We start from the raw sequence: 18,500 nt of genomic DNA on the forward strand, positions 1-18,500 counted from the left end.
GGGGCACCTGCAAATAAAAGGTTGCAGCCAAGATCAGCCAGAACTTGGTAATTGAATTTTTCACATCTAGGTCCGCTGACTTAGGTGCAGGGTGTGCAGAACACGTACTTTGCATGGTTCAATCCCTGACAACGCCAAGCAGGACTGGGCGGGTGGGGAAGAAAACTCCTGCCTAAAACCTTGGAGAGGAGAGGCACTGCCAACCAGTGCAAATAATGAGGCAATGGACTGACTCGGTTTAAGTCGACTTACTTGCCTTGTAGGAGGCAGATTTTTCATTTATGTGCCAGTATCCACCACCGCCGTCGCCCCAACAACATGCAAGAGAAAGCCCAGGAAGACGACCGACTGCAAATTGGCAGTGGCAGCCAGGCAATTGTCTACCTAGCCAGGACTTAATCCAGGTTGATGCCTGAAATCCTATTCTTATTAGCAGCAATTATATTTTTTCATTTCAAAGCCAATATCACTGTGCTACCCTGTCAGTTTTCATCTTATCCTGGCCAGAGCCTCACAGCATTCCATGACTGTGAAAGAGGCAATTTTAATTATGTTGGTTTGGAAGATAACAATACCTTACAGAGCTGACCCCTACTTATCTGGGCTTGAACCAATTCTTTTGAACTTCTGTTTTGATCAAAGGAAGAAACCTCACCGCCTTTTTAAGGTTCATTGATGGAAGTCTCATATGACCAGAACTTTAGATGAAATTCTAACAGCGCTATAATTTTTTTTTTTAATCTAGCAGTGCAAGTCTTACTGACTTTTGCAGGGTGCCCTGGCAAACCATTTTAAGGAAGTGCCTGCTTTCAGTCTTCAATATTATTAAGCCTCTGGTTTGCAGACTGAAGGGAAAACCCGCTTCTCGAGTTATCTGGCAAAACCTTTGTCCCATGAACTGCTGTGCTTTGATGTGCTGGTATGCTACTCAGAAGGACAACATTTTAATTCTTACATGTAAGGGTCATTTAAACTTGTGAGACCCATTTGCATTCTGAAGCGGCATATAGAGCCTAATCACAGTTACCTTTAAAGTCGGCACTGATGCTATCTGAACTGCATGGGATGGATGTTAACTAACCACAGTAAGGTGCGATAGCAGAAATTTGCATTCCAAAACAGAGAGGACAGAGGCACACAATTTTGCAGGTAAGCAATCACCAGTGTTTCATTTACATCAGCAATTAAAGCTTCTTCCCCCAGCACCTCCCTGTCCTACCCTTTTAAAAGGATTATACAAAAGTAATAGGGACGCAGGTGGCGCTGTGGGTTAACCCACAGAGCCTAGGACTTGCCGATCAGGTCGGCGGTTTGAATCCCCGTGATGGGGTGAGCTCCCGTTGCTCGGTCCCTGCTCCTGCCAACCTAGCAGTTCGAAAGCACGTCAAAGTGCAAGTAGATAAATAGGAAGGTAAACGGCATTTCTGTGCACTGCTCTGGTTCGCCAGAAGCGGCCTAGTCATGCTGGCCACATGACCCGAAAGCTGTACGACGGCTCCCTCGGCCAATAAAGCGAGATGAGCGCCGCAACCCCAGAGTCGGTCACGACTGGATCTAATGGTCAGGGGTCCCTTTACCTTTACCTTACAAAAGTAATGCCTCCTCTTTCAGTTGAGAAGCCATAATTTTTCTCAACACTGTACATTCAAAGCACAATATTTCAAGTTCAATTTAAATACTGAATCATACCTGACCTTATACCGAGTGACAGAATTACATTTGTCAGTTGCCCATTACCATTGTAACTCAAGTATTCAAAGAAGTAAAACAGTAATTAATTAATATACTGATGGGGGAAGTGCAAAATATGCACATTTCACAGGATATATTGTTTTTAGATGAGAAGTGATTATCTACCTTGAAAACATTTATCAGGTTCCCTTTAAATTAAGAAACTGAACAACAAGACGATCTCATAGTTTTGGTTTGTGGAGTATTCAGAGATTGCTGGAAATTTACATGTGTGTATGGACAACACATTGAAGAACTCTTAAATCCAACCATCATTCCTTCTACCACTTCCAAATCTTCATTCAGGTATGCTTCAGAAGACAATGTGCAAAAGGTAAGTAAAACGTACATACAGTAAGAAGCGAAGGCAATTTTGTTTAATATGCTAGAAAGTAATAAATGATAATCAACCTTACTACAAAAATAATACAAAGCTGAAAACTCCAGTCTAGAGAGCTCAGTTACTCAGCTGATTGGTGGTTTCTTGACAGACCTTCAGACTAAAACCTTTTCACTCTATATAACATTCACAGGCCATTCTGGAAGAATCTGAAACCAGTAGATTAAACTGGAACCACTGAGTAATGGCCATTTGCTAATACTTTAGCAAATCCATTCCCAAGCCACTCTATGTGTACTTCACCTGCGTCTTCCCTACACATCACATAAAACCCTAACTCCTCCCCCTTCTCCCCTTTTCATGTTTCTCTCAGATAGATCGTAAGTTGTTCAGAAAAGGACTATGTAATTTCTGAATAGCATACTGTTAGTATCCCTCAAAAGGTAGCATATTTTAAATGAAAACAATGTATCAAACTTTCATTTTAATCCGGTTCTGCAAGAGAGCATTACAAAAATGGGAGGGCAATGTGCTAAAGGTCTTTTTCCAGAGCAAGCAATGCTGAATGCTGAACTTAGCAGCTATAGATCAGAGCCTTACCAAACAAATACAGTAGTACCTCGGGTTACAGACGCTTCAGGTTACAGATTCCGCTAACCCAGAAATAGTACCTCGTGTTAAGAACTTTGCTTCAGGATGAGAACAGAAATCGCGCGGCGGCGGCGGGAGGCCCCATTAGCTAAAGTGGTACCTCAGGTTAAGAACAGTTTCAGGTTAACAACGGACCTCCAGAATGAATTAAGTTCTTAACCTGAGGTACCACTGTATCTTGGTAACAAGATATGTGCAAGTCAAGCAATACTTACCCAATGTCAAATGAATATGCCCCCCCCACCTTGTGTGGTCAAGTAAAGCTGCAGTGGACACCAGAAGGAGTTTTAATTTTGGAGCCTTTCAGACAGCTGGCGATATGGCAGATATAAGAAAGAGCATGCAAACCAGAACAGTGTTCTTACAAGACTGTGAAGTTCTGAACTTTCTTCTTTAATTGAATGGCCCCTGGTATCCCAAGTAGCAGAGCAATTTTACTGACCCAACAGCATACCAAAAGTGAGTGATGTTTTGTGTATGTGTGTGTTTTAAAAGGAGTATGAGTCAAGAGGGCATGAGATCACGCATTTATGGGATTTGTCTCATTAAAGGAGGCTGCACAATCTGTTTTTTCTCACTGCGCAAGAAAGATAAGAAAAAGATACTACCCTGGGTATAAAACATACACTGGGTAGATGAAAAGCTTGCAGTAAATTTGTGAGAGATCTGTATTCTTACAGAAATGTGCTTCTAAACAAACACTCACTGAACTGTGACTTGAAGGACTAAGTATGTCAAGATTGTTGGGGGGGTATTGTTTTGTTGTTTTAGCTATTTACTTGTGTTTTTTTACTTTGTATTTTATCCTGCGACTCGCCCTGATGAAGGGCGGTATACAAATCTAAATAAAATGAAATAATAAAATAAAATAAAATAAATAAGGCAAATATTAAGGGCAGAAACATGTCCACCCTTTTCATTTATTAAAGCTGCTGCTATAAATTAGGATGCAGTCTTTATGCCCAGTTGTACACAGTTGAGTAAACTGGGCATAATCAGATGGAAACTGGATAAGCACCTCTGAACGCAAATGGAATCTGCACATGTGCTATTGTGCTGTTGTATAATTTCAACTGAGCCAATCGTGTGAAAATGCGTGCAACCACCTGCCTTATTTCAGATGGCATGGGGCCTTGGAAGTAAACAAGCCAGGATAAAACCGTGACTTCAGATCCTGCCTTCTTGGGAAGCCATCGCTTGAACCAAGCAGTTCCCAGAATTCAGATTCTACATGGGACTGTTACATTGACAAGTTCACCAATTAAATGTCACTTCGGCCCGGTTTTCAGAAAAAAAGCAGATGAAATGGTAAACCTTTTTCGACTATGCCACTTCAGACTGCAGCTGGGGAATGCCATAAATAAATACTCATTCATAGGAAAAATTCTCTCCGTGCAGAAAAATAGATGTTGGGGCCTCCTCCTCAATATGCAAAATAGTGGTTTTTAATTTTTTTATTTTGTATGGGGGCTCGTTCAACCATGCGACTCCCCACCGGCAATCTAAAGTGATATACAATCAAGTAACAGGTTTATCAATGCATCTGTTATTTGTGAGAACTAGGCATTTGTATAAAACATAATCATGTTGACTGAGCACAATGTGGTAAAGACGCCATGATATTACAGTGAGGCAGAACAGGACAAGCTTGCTTTAGCAACAGCAAAAACGAGCGCTTTTAAATGTATGATTGAGCGCAGATATGATTTCATATCAGGTTTTCAAAGCACAGACTGCTTACCTTATTGTCAAGCTTCAACAATGAAAGATTAGGGTATCAGGGCCTACTTTTAATCAAGAATGCCTTGAAAACCTGCTGAAGTGCAGGACATCAAATTAAAAAGCTTTGAGGGCCTGTTCTTTGCTCAAGGTGGCATATAGAAAGAGTATCCTGGATCATTTCAGTATCAGTTTAAACTATTCAAGAGGTAAAAGGACTTGAATTTGACCCAGAAGAAATATTTAGGTAAAGGTAAAGGGACCCCTGACCATTAGGTCCAGTCGTGGCCGACTCTGGGGTTGCGGCGCTCATCTTGCGTTATTGGCCGAGGGAGCCAGCGTACAGCTTCCGGGTCATGTGGCCAGCATGACTAAGCCGCTTCTGGCGAACCAGAGCAGCGCACGGAAACACCGTTTACCTTCCCGCCGGAGCGGTACCTATTTATCTACTTGCACTTTGAGGTGCTTTCGAACTCCTAGGTTGGCAGGAGCAGGGACCGAGCAACGGGAGCTCACCCTGTCACGGGGATTCGAACCGCCGACCTTCTGATCGGCAAGTCCTAGGCTCTGTGGTTTAACCCACAGCGCCACCCGTGTCCCCAATAAATATTTACTCCGGTTAAAAACCCTTTTTTGCCCCGTCCACTGGAAGCAAGATCAAAAGTCAGGGGCAAATATCTCCCTTTGTAAACATCTGCATATCCAATATGGTGGTGGAAGCCTGTAATTTAGGAGCTATGGGCAGAAGCATGGCACAATGGTGTCCTTAAATACAGTAGCACTCACAAGGAATATGGACTGGATGACAAATCTGAAAAATGCACTGACCTTCAAAGCTCTCTGTCACTATTGGGGGTGGTTAAGCAAGGTAACTGCAGAGAGGTCATTTTGAAAGCTACCAACAAACAGAACAACTGGAACAACTTGTTCTACATCTCCTTTAGTTGCTGGGAGCATTCTGTTCACCTTGAATATTTGTACTACTTATCAACCTGTCTTGGGGCAGAAGGACAGAGAGAGAGAACAGGTGTGTTTGCAATAGTTAGAATTTAATTTCTGCCACACAACAGTAACCTTTTCAGATCTAGACCTTGCCTTGAACGTCAAGCTCCAAGATGGACGCCACTTTTTATTTTTTAAACACTTCTGTTTTTGTACCCCTCACTTCCCCTCTTCTTTTTAAACCAAATTAAAAACAAAACGATGCCACTAGCGAGAGCAGTCGACTTGTGGGTCATGACCCAACCATGCTGAAGATCCAATGGTGTAAACTGCTGGAGTAAAGGCATGCCAGATTCAGACCATGCTTTTGTGTGTGTTTTTAATACCTTGGCACCTCGGGTTACATACGCTTCAGGTTACAGACTCCGCTCACCCAGAAATATTACCTCGGGTTAAGAACTTTGCTTCAGGATGAGAACAGAAATCGTGCTCCAGCGGCGCAGTGGCAGCAGGAGGCCCCATTAGCTAAAGTGGTGCTTCAGGTTAAGAACAGTTTCAGGTTAAGAACAGATGTCCAGAACGAATTAAGTTCTTAACCCGAGGTACCACTGTACAAACCTAAGTCACACTGTGGTACATGGGGTCAAAGGCCTTGAAACCAATCTAGAGTAAAAATACGGACAAAAGAAAGAAATACCGAAAGAGAACTAGATGGGATAGCAGCAGATGATGCCTTTAAACTTGGATCTACTGTAAAGCACGAGATGGAGGACCTTTTTTAAAAGACACAGGGAGAAAGCTGGACAGCTTGTATTCCAAGATATAGAGATTCATAACCAACTTTTACAATGGTTACTAGCTTAAATTTTGTTATTTTAAAAAATAAAAAAACAGACTGGAACAATGAAAAAATGCTAGGGAGGTTGCTTGCATTTTTTTAAAAAATTCTCTTACCCTCTTTCCGTACAAAATCAAATATTTAACTCTAGAACTTGAAGGTCTCTGGACTATTAAAACCATTTTCACTAATAGCTCTCATGACCTACCCCCCCCTCTCACACACACACGCAGAGTTCATGTTCCTCAGAGACCCAGTGTGGTATAGTGCTAGACTCAAGTTCAGGAGACCGGGATAAAAATCCCTGCTCAGCTATGAAGCTCACTTGTTCATTTTTAGATGGTTTCTCTCTCTCAGCCTAACCTACTTCATAACGTTATTGTGAGTGGAAAGTAGGTTAGCAAACATATACAGTCCTGAGCTCTCTGGAGAAGGCAAACACACACACACACACACAAACATGAACCCCATTCAAGTATTAATATCACTGATAATAATTCATTTGTACTCTGCAGCTTAACAGTTGACTATGGTAGTGGGACGCGGGTGGCACTGTGGTCTAAACCACAGAGCCTAGGACTTTGCCGATCAGAAGGTCAGCGGTTCAAATCCCCGCGATGGGGTGAGCTCCTGTTGCTCGGTCCCTGCTCCTGCCCACCTAGCAGTTTGAAAGCACGTCAAAGTGCAAGTAGATAAATAGGTACCGCTGCAGCGGGAAGGTAAACAGTGTTTCCATGCGCTGCTCTGGCTCGCCAGAAGCGGCTTAGAAATGCTGGCCACAGCTGTCTGCGGACAAATGCTGGCTCCCTCGGCCTACAGAGCAAGATGAGAGCGCAACCCCAGAGTCGTCCACGACTGGACCTAACGGTCAGGTGTACCTTTACCTTTATGGTAGCAATAGGGTTCCTTTCTTCCTCCTCTGTTCTCCTTTTTCCCAACATTCTTGCCTAACCCTAGCCCTTGCATGATGGAGAATGTAAAAGAAAAGTCTGTGCAGTTGGAAAGTTCATAGAAAACATTCCACCCAGAGGAATGGTCTTATTAGCCTGCTCCTGCAACAAGTGTTGTGTTCAGGAATTTGCCAGCACCTGCAATGCCTCCAATGTCCCCCAGCACATAGGCGCCCTTTAGAGGATAATGTGATCAGCAAACAGGTCTGTAAAAGGTTCCAAGCATGTACAGTAGAACATGCCTAGAAACTCTCCCCGTGATCGGAACCCTGATTAGACAAGGGCTGCCAACTGCAGCGAGTTTTCTAGGAGCATTTCAAAGTGTTTTCTAGGTGCCCTGGAGTCAACATGGTTAAGAACTCTCTAAAGAACTGTGTACTAATCTCATGGAGGTCTAAAGGACAACTGGCACAGCCACTGTGGGTGGCACTTCTATGCCAGCTCCTGTCCCATCCTCGTTTACAATGTCACAAACACTTGAACAGAGCCAAGGAGCTTTGCACCGTCGTAAACACTAACAAATTTATTCCTGAATAAGCTTTCATGGATCAGAGTCCACTTTCTCAGTTCCAAAACAGTCGCTGAGCCAATGGTTATGGAAGACTCATTTCAATCAACTGAAGCAGATATTTCACAGCCAAATAAACTATGGGATTTTCAAACACCGCAGCCTGAATTGAACTCAGAGTCGAGCGTTCCCCCTCCGCCAATCTTTTGTCATATTTATCTTTTTGTTTGTGCAAACTAGCAAGCCTACTGGTTCCGTGCTTTCATTTTATACCTCATTTGCCTCAAAACGATCATAGTCCTTACCCTAGCCAATTATCTAAAGCCGGTTTTGACTTTGAAATATAGAAGATAAACTATAGCAGCAATAAATGCACAAGCAAGAACCACAGTTTTGGATAATATCACCACTGAGGAAGCTCCCTTTCTAGCTCAGATCAAATAAATGCAAACAATCTTGTTTGTGAAAGAAAGAAAGAAAGAAAGAAAGAAAGAAAGAAAGAAAGAAAAAGAAATGCCTTTTGAGGCCACCCATATTTCTTTGCTACACTAATTACTGCCTATATTTCTTGGGGCGCACAAGCAAAGGCTAATAAAGGCTTTAATAATTAAACAGAAATGCTGCCTGTTTGTCCTTCAAGTGTATCTGTTGCATTAACTTTCTAGATTTTGACAGACAAGTCGGCATGTAATTCTACGCCTGCCTCACGCAAGTAACTCCAGAGGCCCAATCCAACAGTTATGATCATTTCAGTCTAAATAGCTCAGAATATTCCACCCCCCATGTCACCACTTGTGACAACAAATGATCTTGCAAAATGATCTATTGTCCTCTCAGGAATTCCTAATCTAAGGTTTTAATTAAAGTTCTTCATCTTAATAAATATGACACGGCCAAGCAACAGCCAGCGTACATATGACTGCCAATCAAAACCAGGATCTGGCGCTGAATGAATAAATGAAGTGAGAAGAAGCAAGGCAACTGCACAAAACCAGCTCTTAAAATAATAGCATAAATGTTTCATTTTTTATCAGAAACACGGAGGCTGAAAACCTGTAATATTTATTTAGGGATTTTATATACTGGGCCAAGTTCAAAGTCAATAAACAAACTAAGATGAGACTCCATTATGAATTTCTCAATCACACTAACTTACATTCAGGATTTATTCGCTCACCATTTCTTACGTTCAACACAATTCTTCTGCCAACCACAGTGCAGAGTGCGAATGCAGCAGAGGAGTGTGATTAACACTATCTTCAGTCTGCCTTGTCCCTACGATCAAATGTTCACCACAGTGGTAACTACGCGTCTGTCTGGGGTGTAGAACTTCAGACTACAAGTTGGGGCTCATATAACAGAACATGAGTTCCTATTAAAAAAGGATCCTGCACATAGACGTGGAGAAGGGTAGGTTAGAATGTCTACGTCAGTCCATTTATGTGTTGAATCCCTGTCAGGGGAAATGGCTTGGTGTAAATAAATATACTACTAATAATAACTGAGTACAGTTGTATATTGGATCTTGAACGCCTTGTGAGTTGAATGTTTTGGCTCCTGAATGCCGCAAACCCGGAAGTGAACGTTCCGGTTTGCGAACGTTCTTTGGAACCCAAATGTCCGACGGGGCTTCCGATTGGCTGCAGGAGCTTCCTGCAGCCAATTGGGAGCCACGCTTTGGTTTCCAAATATTTGGGAAGTCGAACGGACTTCCAGAATGAATTCTGTTCAACTTCTGAGATATGACTGTACAGAATGCATAGGCCCACTAGAAGCCTACTGCTCAATGTCAAGGGAGAAAGCTCCTACGAATCAAGCCTAAATGTACAACCCCATACAAATCTTGAGACCCACAAATAGACACAAACTGGGCCAAGAGGGGAAGGTTAGGTGCCCTTGTGGGGAGACACTTCCACTAAGTATATATACCCTAATCTTTGCCAACCTGGTGCCTTCCAGATGTTTTGGACAACTCAGTTCCAGCTAAGAAGTGAGAGAACAGGGCTAGACCACGTCTTGATTCAACACTCTCCATGAATTATTTTGAAGCCAATATATTAACCTTTGTTGCTCTGCCAACAATTCAGTTGTTATCTTTGGCTGGTTATCTTCTGGCTCCCCACTTTAATTAGCTGGGAACTTACCTATTGGCTAAGAACCTAATACAAATAATTCTCTAAAGGTTATTCCCACAAGACCACCCTAGTAAGATTCCTTTTTGCAAACACTTACAATTCCTTAAAACATCATGGTTTCACCCGAAGTGAACGGTGGGTGTGTACAATGTTCAGAGAGAGGAGAAAATCCTTGTTGTGTGATTTATTTGTTTTTTGGCAACTGGAAAAAAGAATCTGTTTGAAATGTTAGTCATGACTAAGGCTGTGATCCCAAACGTATTTACTAGGGTCTACTGTCTCAACAAATACAATGGGACTTACTTCTGAGTAGCCATTTGCAGTATTGCACTGCATGCAGAGTCCCACTGAGTTCAATAGAACTTAACAGCAGCTAACTTGATCTGGATCCAACCCTTCGTGCAATAGCCACCCCAGTCTCTGGCTGCAGCCATAAGAAGATTTCAAGAAATATACAACACTTGTGCCTTCGCATTGCATGCAAAAGATTCCAGGATTAATCCCAAGCTTCTGCCAGTAAGTGCAGATCAGGAATGGGGAACATATGGTTCTCCCTATATTGCTGGACTTTCAACTATTAGAAACATACAGTATAGACATTCTGCTTGCACCCCTCCCCTTGGCTTGATGTTGGGGGAAAAAGAACCATCAATCTTTGTTCAAAATTTATTACTAGCTTGTATCCCTTGCTCCTGATTGGGTTTCTGTATTTCAAAGGACCTGAAATGAAGAGAAAACGATACCATTCCCTTTTAACTGCAAAGTAGGGGGTTGCTCTGCAATTTCAGGCACACCTGGACATTATTGGCTTCCTGGCTTCCTGCCAGTCTGGCTTTCCACTTGGATATGGACTGTGCTTTTGGCTTTGTTTAATGATCTTTGCCTAGAGGTCGATGTGAGAAATTGTACCCTACTGGCTTATTACATCTTCATTCTTTGCTTTATGCTGCTATCCATGAGGCGCTGTTGATTCAAGGGCAGAACACAGACGGCGCTCGTGGGAGCACAAACCTACCTGGAACAGCCTGACCAGTAAACAGATGACTGGCGCATAGTCCTAAATAATTGTACATATACAGCGTTTCCCCTCCAAAGTGCTCCAAGTGTTTCGCATTGTGAACAGTGGGAGATTCAAGACAGGCAAAAGGAAATGCTTCTTAACACACAGTTAAGCGTATAGTTAGAATATGGGATTTGTTACCACAATAAGTGGTGAGAACCACCAATTTAAAGATGGCTTTAGAGGGGGATAAAACAATGCGTGGCCATTAAGTCTACAAATGGCTACTAGTCATGATGGCTATATATTACCTCCAAGATCAGAGGCACCTTGCCTCTGAACACCAGACACTGGCGATTAACAGCAGTAAAGGCTGCTGTGCTCATAGAGTTGGGAGGGACCCCATGGGTCATCTAGTCCAACCCCCTGCAATGCAGGAATATGCACCCATACGGTGATCAAACCTGTCATCTTGGCGTTATCAGCACTACACTCTAATCCAGGCATAGGCAAACTCTGGCCCTCCAGGTGTTTGGGACTACAATTCCCATCATCCCTGACCACTGGTCCTGTTAGCTAGGGATGATGTGAGTTGTAGTCCCAAACATCTGGAGGGCTGGAGTTTGCCTAGGCCTGCTCTAACCAACTGAGATATTGCCGAAGTAGTCATGATCTGCTTCTGGGGTTCACAAAGGCATCCGGTTGGCGCTGCGCTAAATGGATCTTTGATTTAACCTAGCACAGCAGTGTTATGTTCTCTTTAAGTATTCGGGTAAAATAATATTCATGGACCTTGAGTACTTATTTTATATGCATTTAAATGTGCACTTTCTGTATTGATTTCCCCCCTCTGTTATCCACTGGGCAAATGTCAGTTGATAAAAAAGGTCAGCCTCTTGGCCAAGCTTACTAAATGCAAGCAATATAAACATTGCATCATATTAAGAACACCACATGCCTCTGTGGTACCTCTGAATACCATTGTGCTAGGGACGAACGGCAAGGGCGGGGGTGTAGTTTTCATGCCCCACCCAAGTTTTTCATGCAGGCATCTGGAAGACCACTGTAAGAGTGTGCTGGATCAGATCAGAAGAAGCTTTATTTGCATCAGCCACTAGCCGTGGCAATGCAATGCAATAAAATCTACTGAAGATAAGAGGTAAAAACTTAACTTTACAAAATACATTTTGGACGTTTACATCAATAATCAAATAATAGATCTTATTCTAATTGCCCTGCTAATTTTTTTGCAGTTTTTGCTAGGAGTGCTGGATTATGAGGACAGTTGAAAAAGTCAACCATCGAATAATCATTTAAATGTAAAACTTTAGATTCTAACCATTAAAAATCTTAGGATATAGCACACACGTTATTGGCACGTTTTCGAAATCAGACGTTTCTTTTTATAAATCATATTCCCACCCCCCATGCCTATCTGACCATCAGCAATATGGTTCTATGTAGCAAAACATGAAAAAACACACCAAGTAAATAAAGTCCATTTTCATTTCTACTGAGTAAGTAGCAGCTGAACACAGGAAAAGACCAGTGGCCAAGCAGATGCGTGTGAGAAGTGAGACTCTCTGCTTGTGCAGTTATTGCATGCTCAGAATCTGGAGGAAATCACCAGAGGTTTATAAGCTGCTACTAGTCCCATTCATTCCCTTCCTGAACATTTTCCACTAAAGCCTATTTCAAGAAGCCCCTGAATAGCTCTGTGCTCATACAAGAAATGTTTAGGCTACCCACAAGCCTTTTCCTACATATCTGCAACCCCACCTCAATCTTCAATAGACCACCTGGCTTGGCTGGCCCAAAGGTAAAAAGAGGTGGCTGCCAAAACAGATTTTAAAAAGAAACAGGCAAACACACACCCGCCCCCACCAAAGCAGGAATTCTATTTTTCCAACTCTTTTCAGTTCTTACTGAATTCTCTACCTTGCATCCACCTTAAATGTCACTGAAAACTGTCAAGCAATCACTTGGATTAGCATAAATAAATGTGGATTGTTGAGTGTGTGTTATTATATTTAGGGAGCCATTCTATGAACAAGAACCTTGCGTAAAGGGAGCCAGAGTAAGTTCAGCTAGTGTAAAGTTACACTAGATCCAGTCTAAGTCCCCAGCCCTACCCCCGCTCTGGTCCTGCTCCCAGATCACCCCTTTTGGGGGACTCACACCAGCCTCAGCTCAGCTAGCTGAGCCCCAGCTGAGCAAGTTCCACGGCTGCATCTTTGGCTGAGACGGAGATCTGTTGCATTTTGGCAGATCTTGCCTCCGTGTTCACCCAAGCTGTCCAATTCCCCACAACTGTGCTTTGCTGGAAAAAGAGTAATTGCCTTGCTCATTTATAATAATACACATGATGGAAAGGCCTTCACCTGGTGCCAGGAGTTTCCCAGTCCTCCTGTTCCTTCTCTTTCTCCTCTTTGGTTTCTACGACATGTGGATGTTTCTGCACGATTCTCATTCCACCAGCTTTGACTGCAACAAAAATAAAGGGGCCTGTCAGATACGCTGCATGATGGCAGGCAAACACATTAAAGCCACATGAAACATTAGAAATTAGTACTGCATCATCAGAAGTCGCCCATGAGCATTTCTGATGGTCCAAATGGACCGGATATTGTGATGACCACTATACACACGCTGTTTTTCGTTCTACATAATTGTGAGAATGAAACACAGAAGTGATACATTATTTTCATTGTACTGCCTGAGAGGAATAGAAAATAAAAACAGCAGTGATTTTCATTTCCTATAACTCATATTCCAACAGCAGGAGCTTCGAGCTAACTGCTCCTTATAGGTAACTTCAATCTCCCTCAACCTTTTAGTTGCACGGCTGAGTCCAGTACCAAGCCTGCTATAAAGACCACCAAAACAAAAGGCTTTCCTTTACAGCCATGCTATTATCTTACTTCATTTCTGCAGTTTCCGAAAACTGAATCTAGACTTTTAAGCCATACTCAGCTTCACTCCTACTGAGTCAAACTGCTACAATGCATTTAACAGATGAGTACGGTGGCACAAACCAGTTTAGGGAAAATCAAATTCTTAAAGCTGTTTTCACAGGGACAGTGCATCCAAAACAAATCAAGACACTTGAAAACCCTTGTTGGAAACATAGCCTGTGAACTGTATTTTGGCTGCCGATAATGTTGTCTGGATTTGGGATGAAAAACTCCCAATCTTTTTAACTCCAGTGATTAATTTCCCAGGGATTGTGGGGGGACAATCCAATCACTTGCAGTTGGTGGCAGCGTGGGATGTGGGATAAATTAAAGGTAAAGGGACCCCTGGACAGTTAAGTCCAGTGACGGATGACTCTGGGGTTGCAGTCCTCATCTCGCTTTACTGGCTGAGGGAGCCGGCGTACAACATCTGGGTCATGTGGCCAGCATGACTAAGCCACTTCTGGTGAACCAGAGCAGCGCACGGAAATGCCGTTTACCTTCCCGCCGGAGCGGTACCTATTTATCTACTTGCACTTTGACGTGCTTTCGAAATGCTAGGTTGGCAGGAGCTGGGACAGAGCAACGGGAGCTCACCCCGTCGCAGGGATTCGAACCGCCAACCTTCTGATCGGCAAGCCCTAGGCTCTGTGGTTTAACAGAGTAGTCAACATTAAACTACAGTGCATTTACATAGCTGAAAAGCACTAGTGTGAATTACTACATTACACTGGACATTTTCCTGTTGGAAATCAGTGAGATATCCCTCAATCCATTGATCATTCTGAATAACAATAGCATTTCCCCCAAAGATCCAGATTCCCTTCAACAACAGTTCCCAGAACTACAGTATTTTTTTAAAGGGTGTGTTAAGACTTCGAAATCTTCCATCTTATTTTTGAAAGTGCTTAGCTGGAGCCCAATATTTTGTTTACTAGGCCTGTAAAAACATCTCCATCTTTCGGACTGTACTGATGCACATGAACTATCTTTAGGCTGATTGCCTACACCTTACATGTTTTTCTAAAGCAGAGGGACTTGTGCTTGTTCGTCTATAGGGACTTGTGATTGTAATAAGTGCCTATTAACACAACACATTAATGGGCCCCTCTTCCTCTCTAGGGTTGATTGGTAATTTCTGTCCAGGCTACTTCTCTTGTTGTTTTCCTCTCTGCACATGAACACCGCAATCCATTGCACAATTATGAGCACTCAAATCTCACTGAAACCCATGGAGCTTGAGTCCACATAACAATGTGCTAGATTGAGCCTAAAAACACTGTGCAGGATTGCCAGAAGCAGGGGAAAGCCAAGAAGCCACTCTGGGGCAGTTTTGGAGAAAGTGAAGAAGTGGGAGCACACACACACCGGCCCTTAGAAAACAGGATGCTCACAGCAGATTAACTAGGGGCCATCCATTTTCAGAAACAATTTCGGAACAATTAACTGTGCAAAGACCTGCAGGGAGGGGCAAATAGGAGGGGGCAAAGTAGTGCCACACATTGATTTTTCAACATTTCCCTCCAGTGTAATTTAGCCAGTGTTCCTGAAAAAGAAACACAGCGGGGGCAAGGGGAAGGAAAGTAGGCCGGATCCTAAGCTTGTTCAACACAGTCATATGACCTGGCAACCCAGCGTAAGTTAAGATAGCAAGAAGGGTGGTGTAACTCAAACACTACTTTAAAGGCTTGTTTTTCCTAGGCTAAGGCCAGCTCAACCACCAGTAGCCTCGCAGCTGAATGGAGTCTGGTTCTAGTATAGCTTTGTGTCGGCTTAATTTGCACCGGCTTGCTTTATGCCTGTTTCTTGTGGATACAATTGATCTCTCAATGTACGGTTCAGCTCCTCAACACCACCAACACTTATCAGCTGTTTACCTAAGCAACAGCTGGTCCTCTCTCAAACTACAGAGCTCAAGTCAAACATGCCCCTTCTACAGCTCGCAATAATTTTTACTTTTCCTTCTTCATTGCCTTCAGTTTACACAGTTCTTTATATATAGTAGAAAGGGGGGGGATACTTAGAAAACAATTAGAAAAATAAAAGTATTCTTCACTTCCAGGAAATTAAAAAGGACTATAAGGAGAAATGTCCTGGATCATTGGTTCCAATTGGGGGTCTCTGGACCCCAGGAGATCTGTGGCACCATTCACGTAACAAAAACTACCATAGGGATAGGGAAAATTTCAAATGTAGGGAGTCCAAGGCTTGGTTTTTGACAAACAGGGGGTCTGCAGTACTTAACTAACTGGGAACCACTGTTCTAGATCTCTCGCCTTCCTCTTATAATAATGAAATTTCTTTAAACTATTTCCCTTACTTTCAGCATAGGACTTTCAAGATTAAGGCATCATGAAACAGTGGGGTCATACAGGTCAAGAACAGACTGGGAAGGTTAAAGGTTGAAGTAAGAGAAGTACTGTCTGCAAGTGAGCAATATAATCCAGGAAGATGAAAGGGAAGTTAAATGAAGAGACACTAAAAAATGCAGTTCTTGTTTTTCCTTTGGTGATTTCTGAAATCCACAGGGTTTACAAGCACAGCAGCTTCAAGAGAGTTCCATGTTCAGAATACTGTATTGCACAATGTTTGGGAAGTTGCTTAGACTTTGCTCTGAACAACAAATGTTGAAGTTAGACAAATGAATAAATCAGCATGTGGACACAAAGCCATTACATTTCTGTTGCTCAGGGTGGAGGGGAATGTTTTCAATCTTTTTCTACTGAAATTTTTGCTTCAGGAGTTTTTATTTTATTTTTGAAAATCCAACAATAATTTATGAAAAGCACGGCAGTAATTAAATCAGTAGCAAGAATTTTCTGCGCTTTCATGGAAAGATTAACACAAAATAAGAAACTTGCTTACTTTTTTGACATTTTGTTTTAACCTCTACTTTTAGGACATGGCAAATTCTTTGGACAGTCACTTTGGGGATTTTTTTTAAGTTTTATTATTATTTTTATACTGTTTTATTTAACAGTAGCTTCAAATATTGCTATTGCCCAGAATGTAACTAAAGTGTGTCTAGGACTGCAGCCAACCTGAGAATAAGCACTATTAAACTCATTGAAAAAAGCTTATACAATCTGGCTGCAATAGTACACAGTAACTCTCTGTACTGTATTATGGCATCCACACACACTTTGCAATGTTCCTCTGTGCTATGGTGTCTATAAACTAGACTCCTATGAGGATCCACCCGGTGACCTCCAAGTGGCTTTTCACAAGACACTTGCGGGATCTGTTTTCTTGCATACGTTGGCATGGCGTCCTCAAGTGGAAAGCGGGGAATGGACGAAGTCCTACTTTGCAGAAGTTTCAACACGCACAGGCCATACAAAACTTTTGTTGCTTTAAGAGAGGCGGAAGGAAGCACGTATTAACAGTGCAGCACCTTCTGTGCACCTCGATCCTCAGCATGTTGACTAGACAGCAACGTTGCAATCCTGCTTACCCGGAAGAAAGCCCCGCAGCTTCAACGGGGCTCACTCTTTGGTAAGCACACTTTGGGCTGCAGCCGCCCCCGTCACCTCAATGAAAATGGGCTTGCTTCTTGCGCTCAGAAAAACAACAAGAATCCCAACTCTGCTCCATGGGGCTTGCTCCCAAGTAAACGTGCACAGGATTTGCAGCTTTAAAAAGAATCGGGCACCCGCCTCCTTCCCTGATGCGCACACAAAACATGTCCACACACCCACACCCCGGCCCACTCTCCATTTAGGACGACATGCAAATATTGTGTGTGTGTGTGTGTGGGGGGTGATTTTTAATTTTAAAAAACTTACCAGCTTCCCCCTCCTCCCCTAATCACCCCTCCCAACAACAAACTCCCGTTTGGCCAAGCCAAGATCTGGAGAGGTGGAAAGAGAGAAGGAAAGAGAGAGAGATCGGGGGAAGGTCAGCAGTACCAGCAGGAGGGTGTCCAGCCCGGGTCTCTGTTTTGACTTTAGGCGGCGAAGACATGCTCGCTCGGAAGCTGCTGCTGCTGCTGCTTGCTGCAAATCAAGAGTCAGCCCCAAAAGCTCAAGCGCAAAGCGGCTCCTCCGGCAGCGTCCTCAGTTGCCAACGTGGCCTCTGGCTGCGCACGGATCTGTCGTCAGAGCGCGCGGCGAAGCGGGAGGAGGAGAGAGAAAGGGACGCGCGGAAAGAGGAGGACGGCTGCTCCTTCCTCTTCCTGCGAGCAAGGAAGGCGAGAGAGGCGCGTGCGGGCAGCTGCCTCCTCCATTCTCTCTCCACCCCCCTTTTTTTGGCTAGGGGATCTATTGCTTTGTATTTGTTTATTCAGCTCACGCAATGTATACATTGCAAAAAAGAAGAAGAGCGGTTTGCAAAAAGGGGGAAATCTAGGGTGGAATTGCAAGATAGAATTGTAGGGTTGTTGGAAAGGGACCCCCGCCCCGAGGACATCTAGCCGAACCCCCTGCAATGCAAAAAGTTAAAATGCTAAACCAGGTTAGAAATTATGCGTCCCATCTGTCTCCAGAGCCTATGGAGGAGTTGCACCTTCAGGGGCTTAAGTTGGAAAGTTGCAGCCCCCCCCCCCCCGTGGCTGTAGAGAAATCCAATATGGGAGATGTTAAGTTGTGGGCGAACATATCAGACGACACAGCGATTCTTCCAAAGCAGCTCTTTATTTGTAAGCTGGAACAGAACTGAACTGAGGAGCTCAGTCAGCCTGCTTATATAGAGCTCCACTAGAATGCAACAGTAACCATTTTCTGTAACTAGCCAA

The 18,500-nt window shown here is 43.2% G+C and overlaps 1 protein-coding gene across 1 annotated transcript in view; it reads right to left on the reverse strand.

Annotated features, from left to right (window-relative positions):
* DAP (death associated protein) overlaps window positions 1-18,001 on the reverse strand; it is a 33,996-nt gene extending 15,995 nt beyond the window's left edge. Inside the window, exons 1-2 of the mRNA XM_083624806.1 lie at window positions 17,677-18,001; window positions 13,196-13,298 (exon numbers count right to left, since the gene is read on the reverse strand). Of these exons, the coding sequence (XP_083480932.1) occupies window positions 13,196-13,298; window positions 17,677-17,731 (158 nt within the window). The 5' untranslated portion in view covers window positions 17,732-18,001. The remainder of the gene's footprint in view (window positions 1-13,195; window positions 13,299-17,676) is intronic.
* Window positions 18,002-18,500: the final 499 nt, after the last annotated feature.

The sequence above is a fragment of the Podarcis filfolensis genome (assembly GCF_964270895.1).
Source record: "Podarcis filfolensis genome assembly, chromosome: 7".
Classification (NCBI taxonomy): Eukaryota; Metazoa; Chordata; class Lepidosauria; order Squamata; family Lacertidae; genus Podarcis; species Podarcis filfolensis.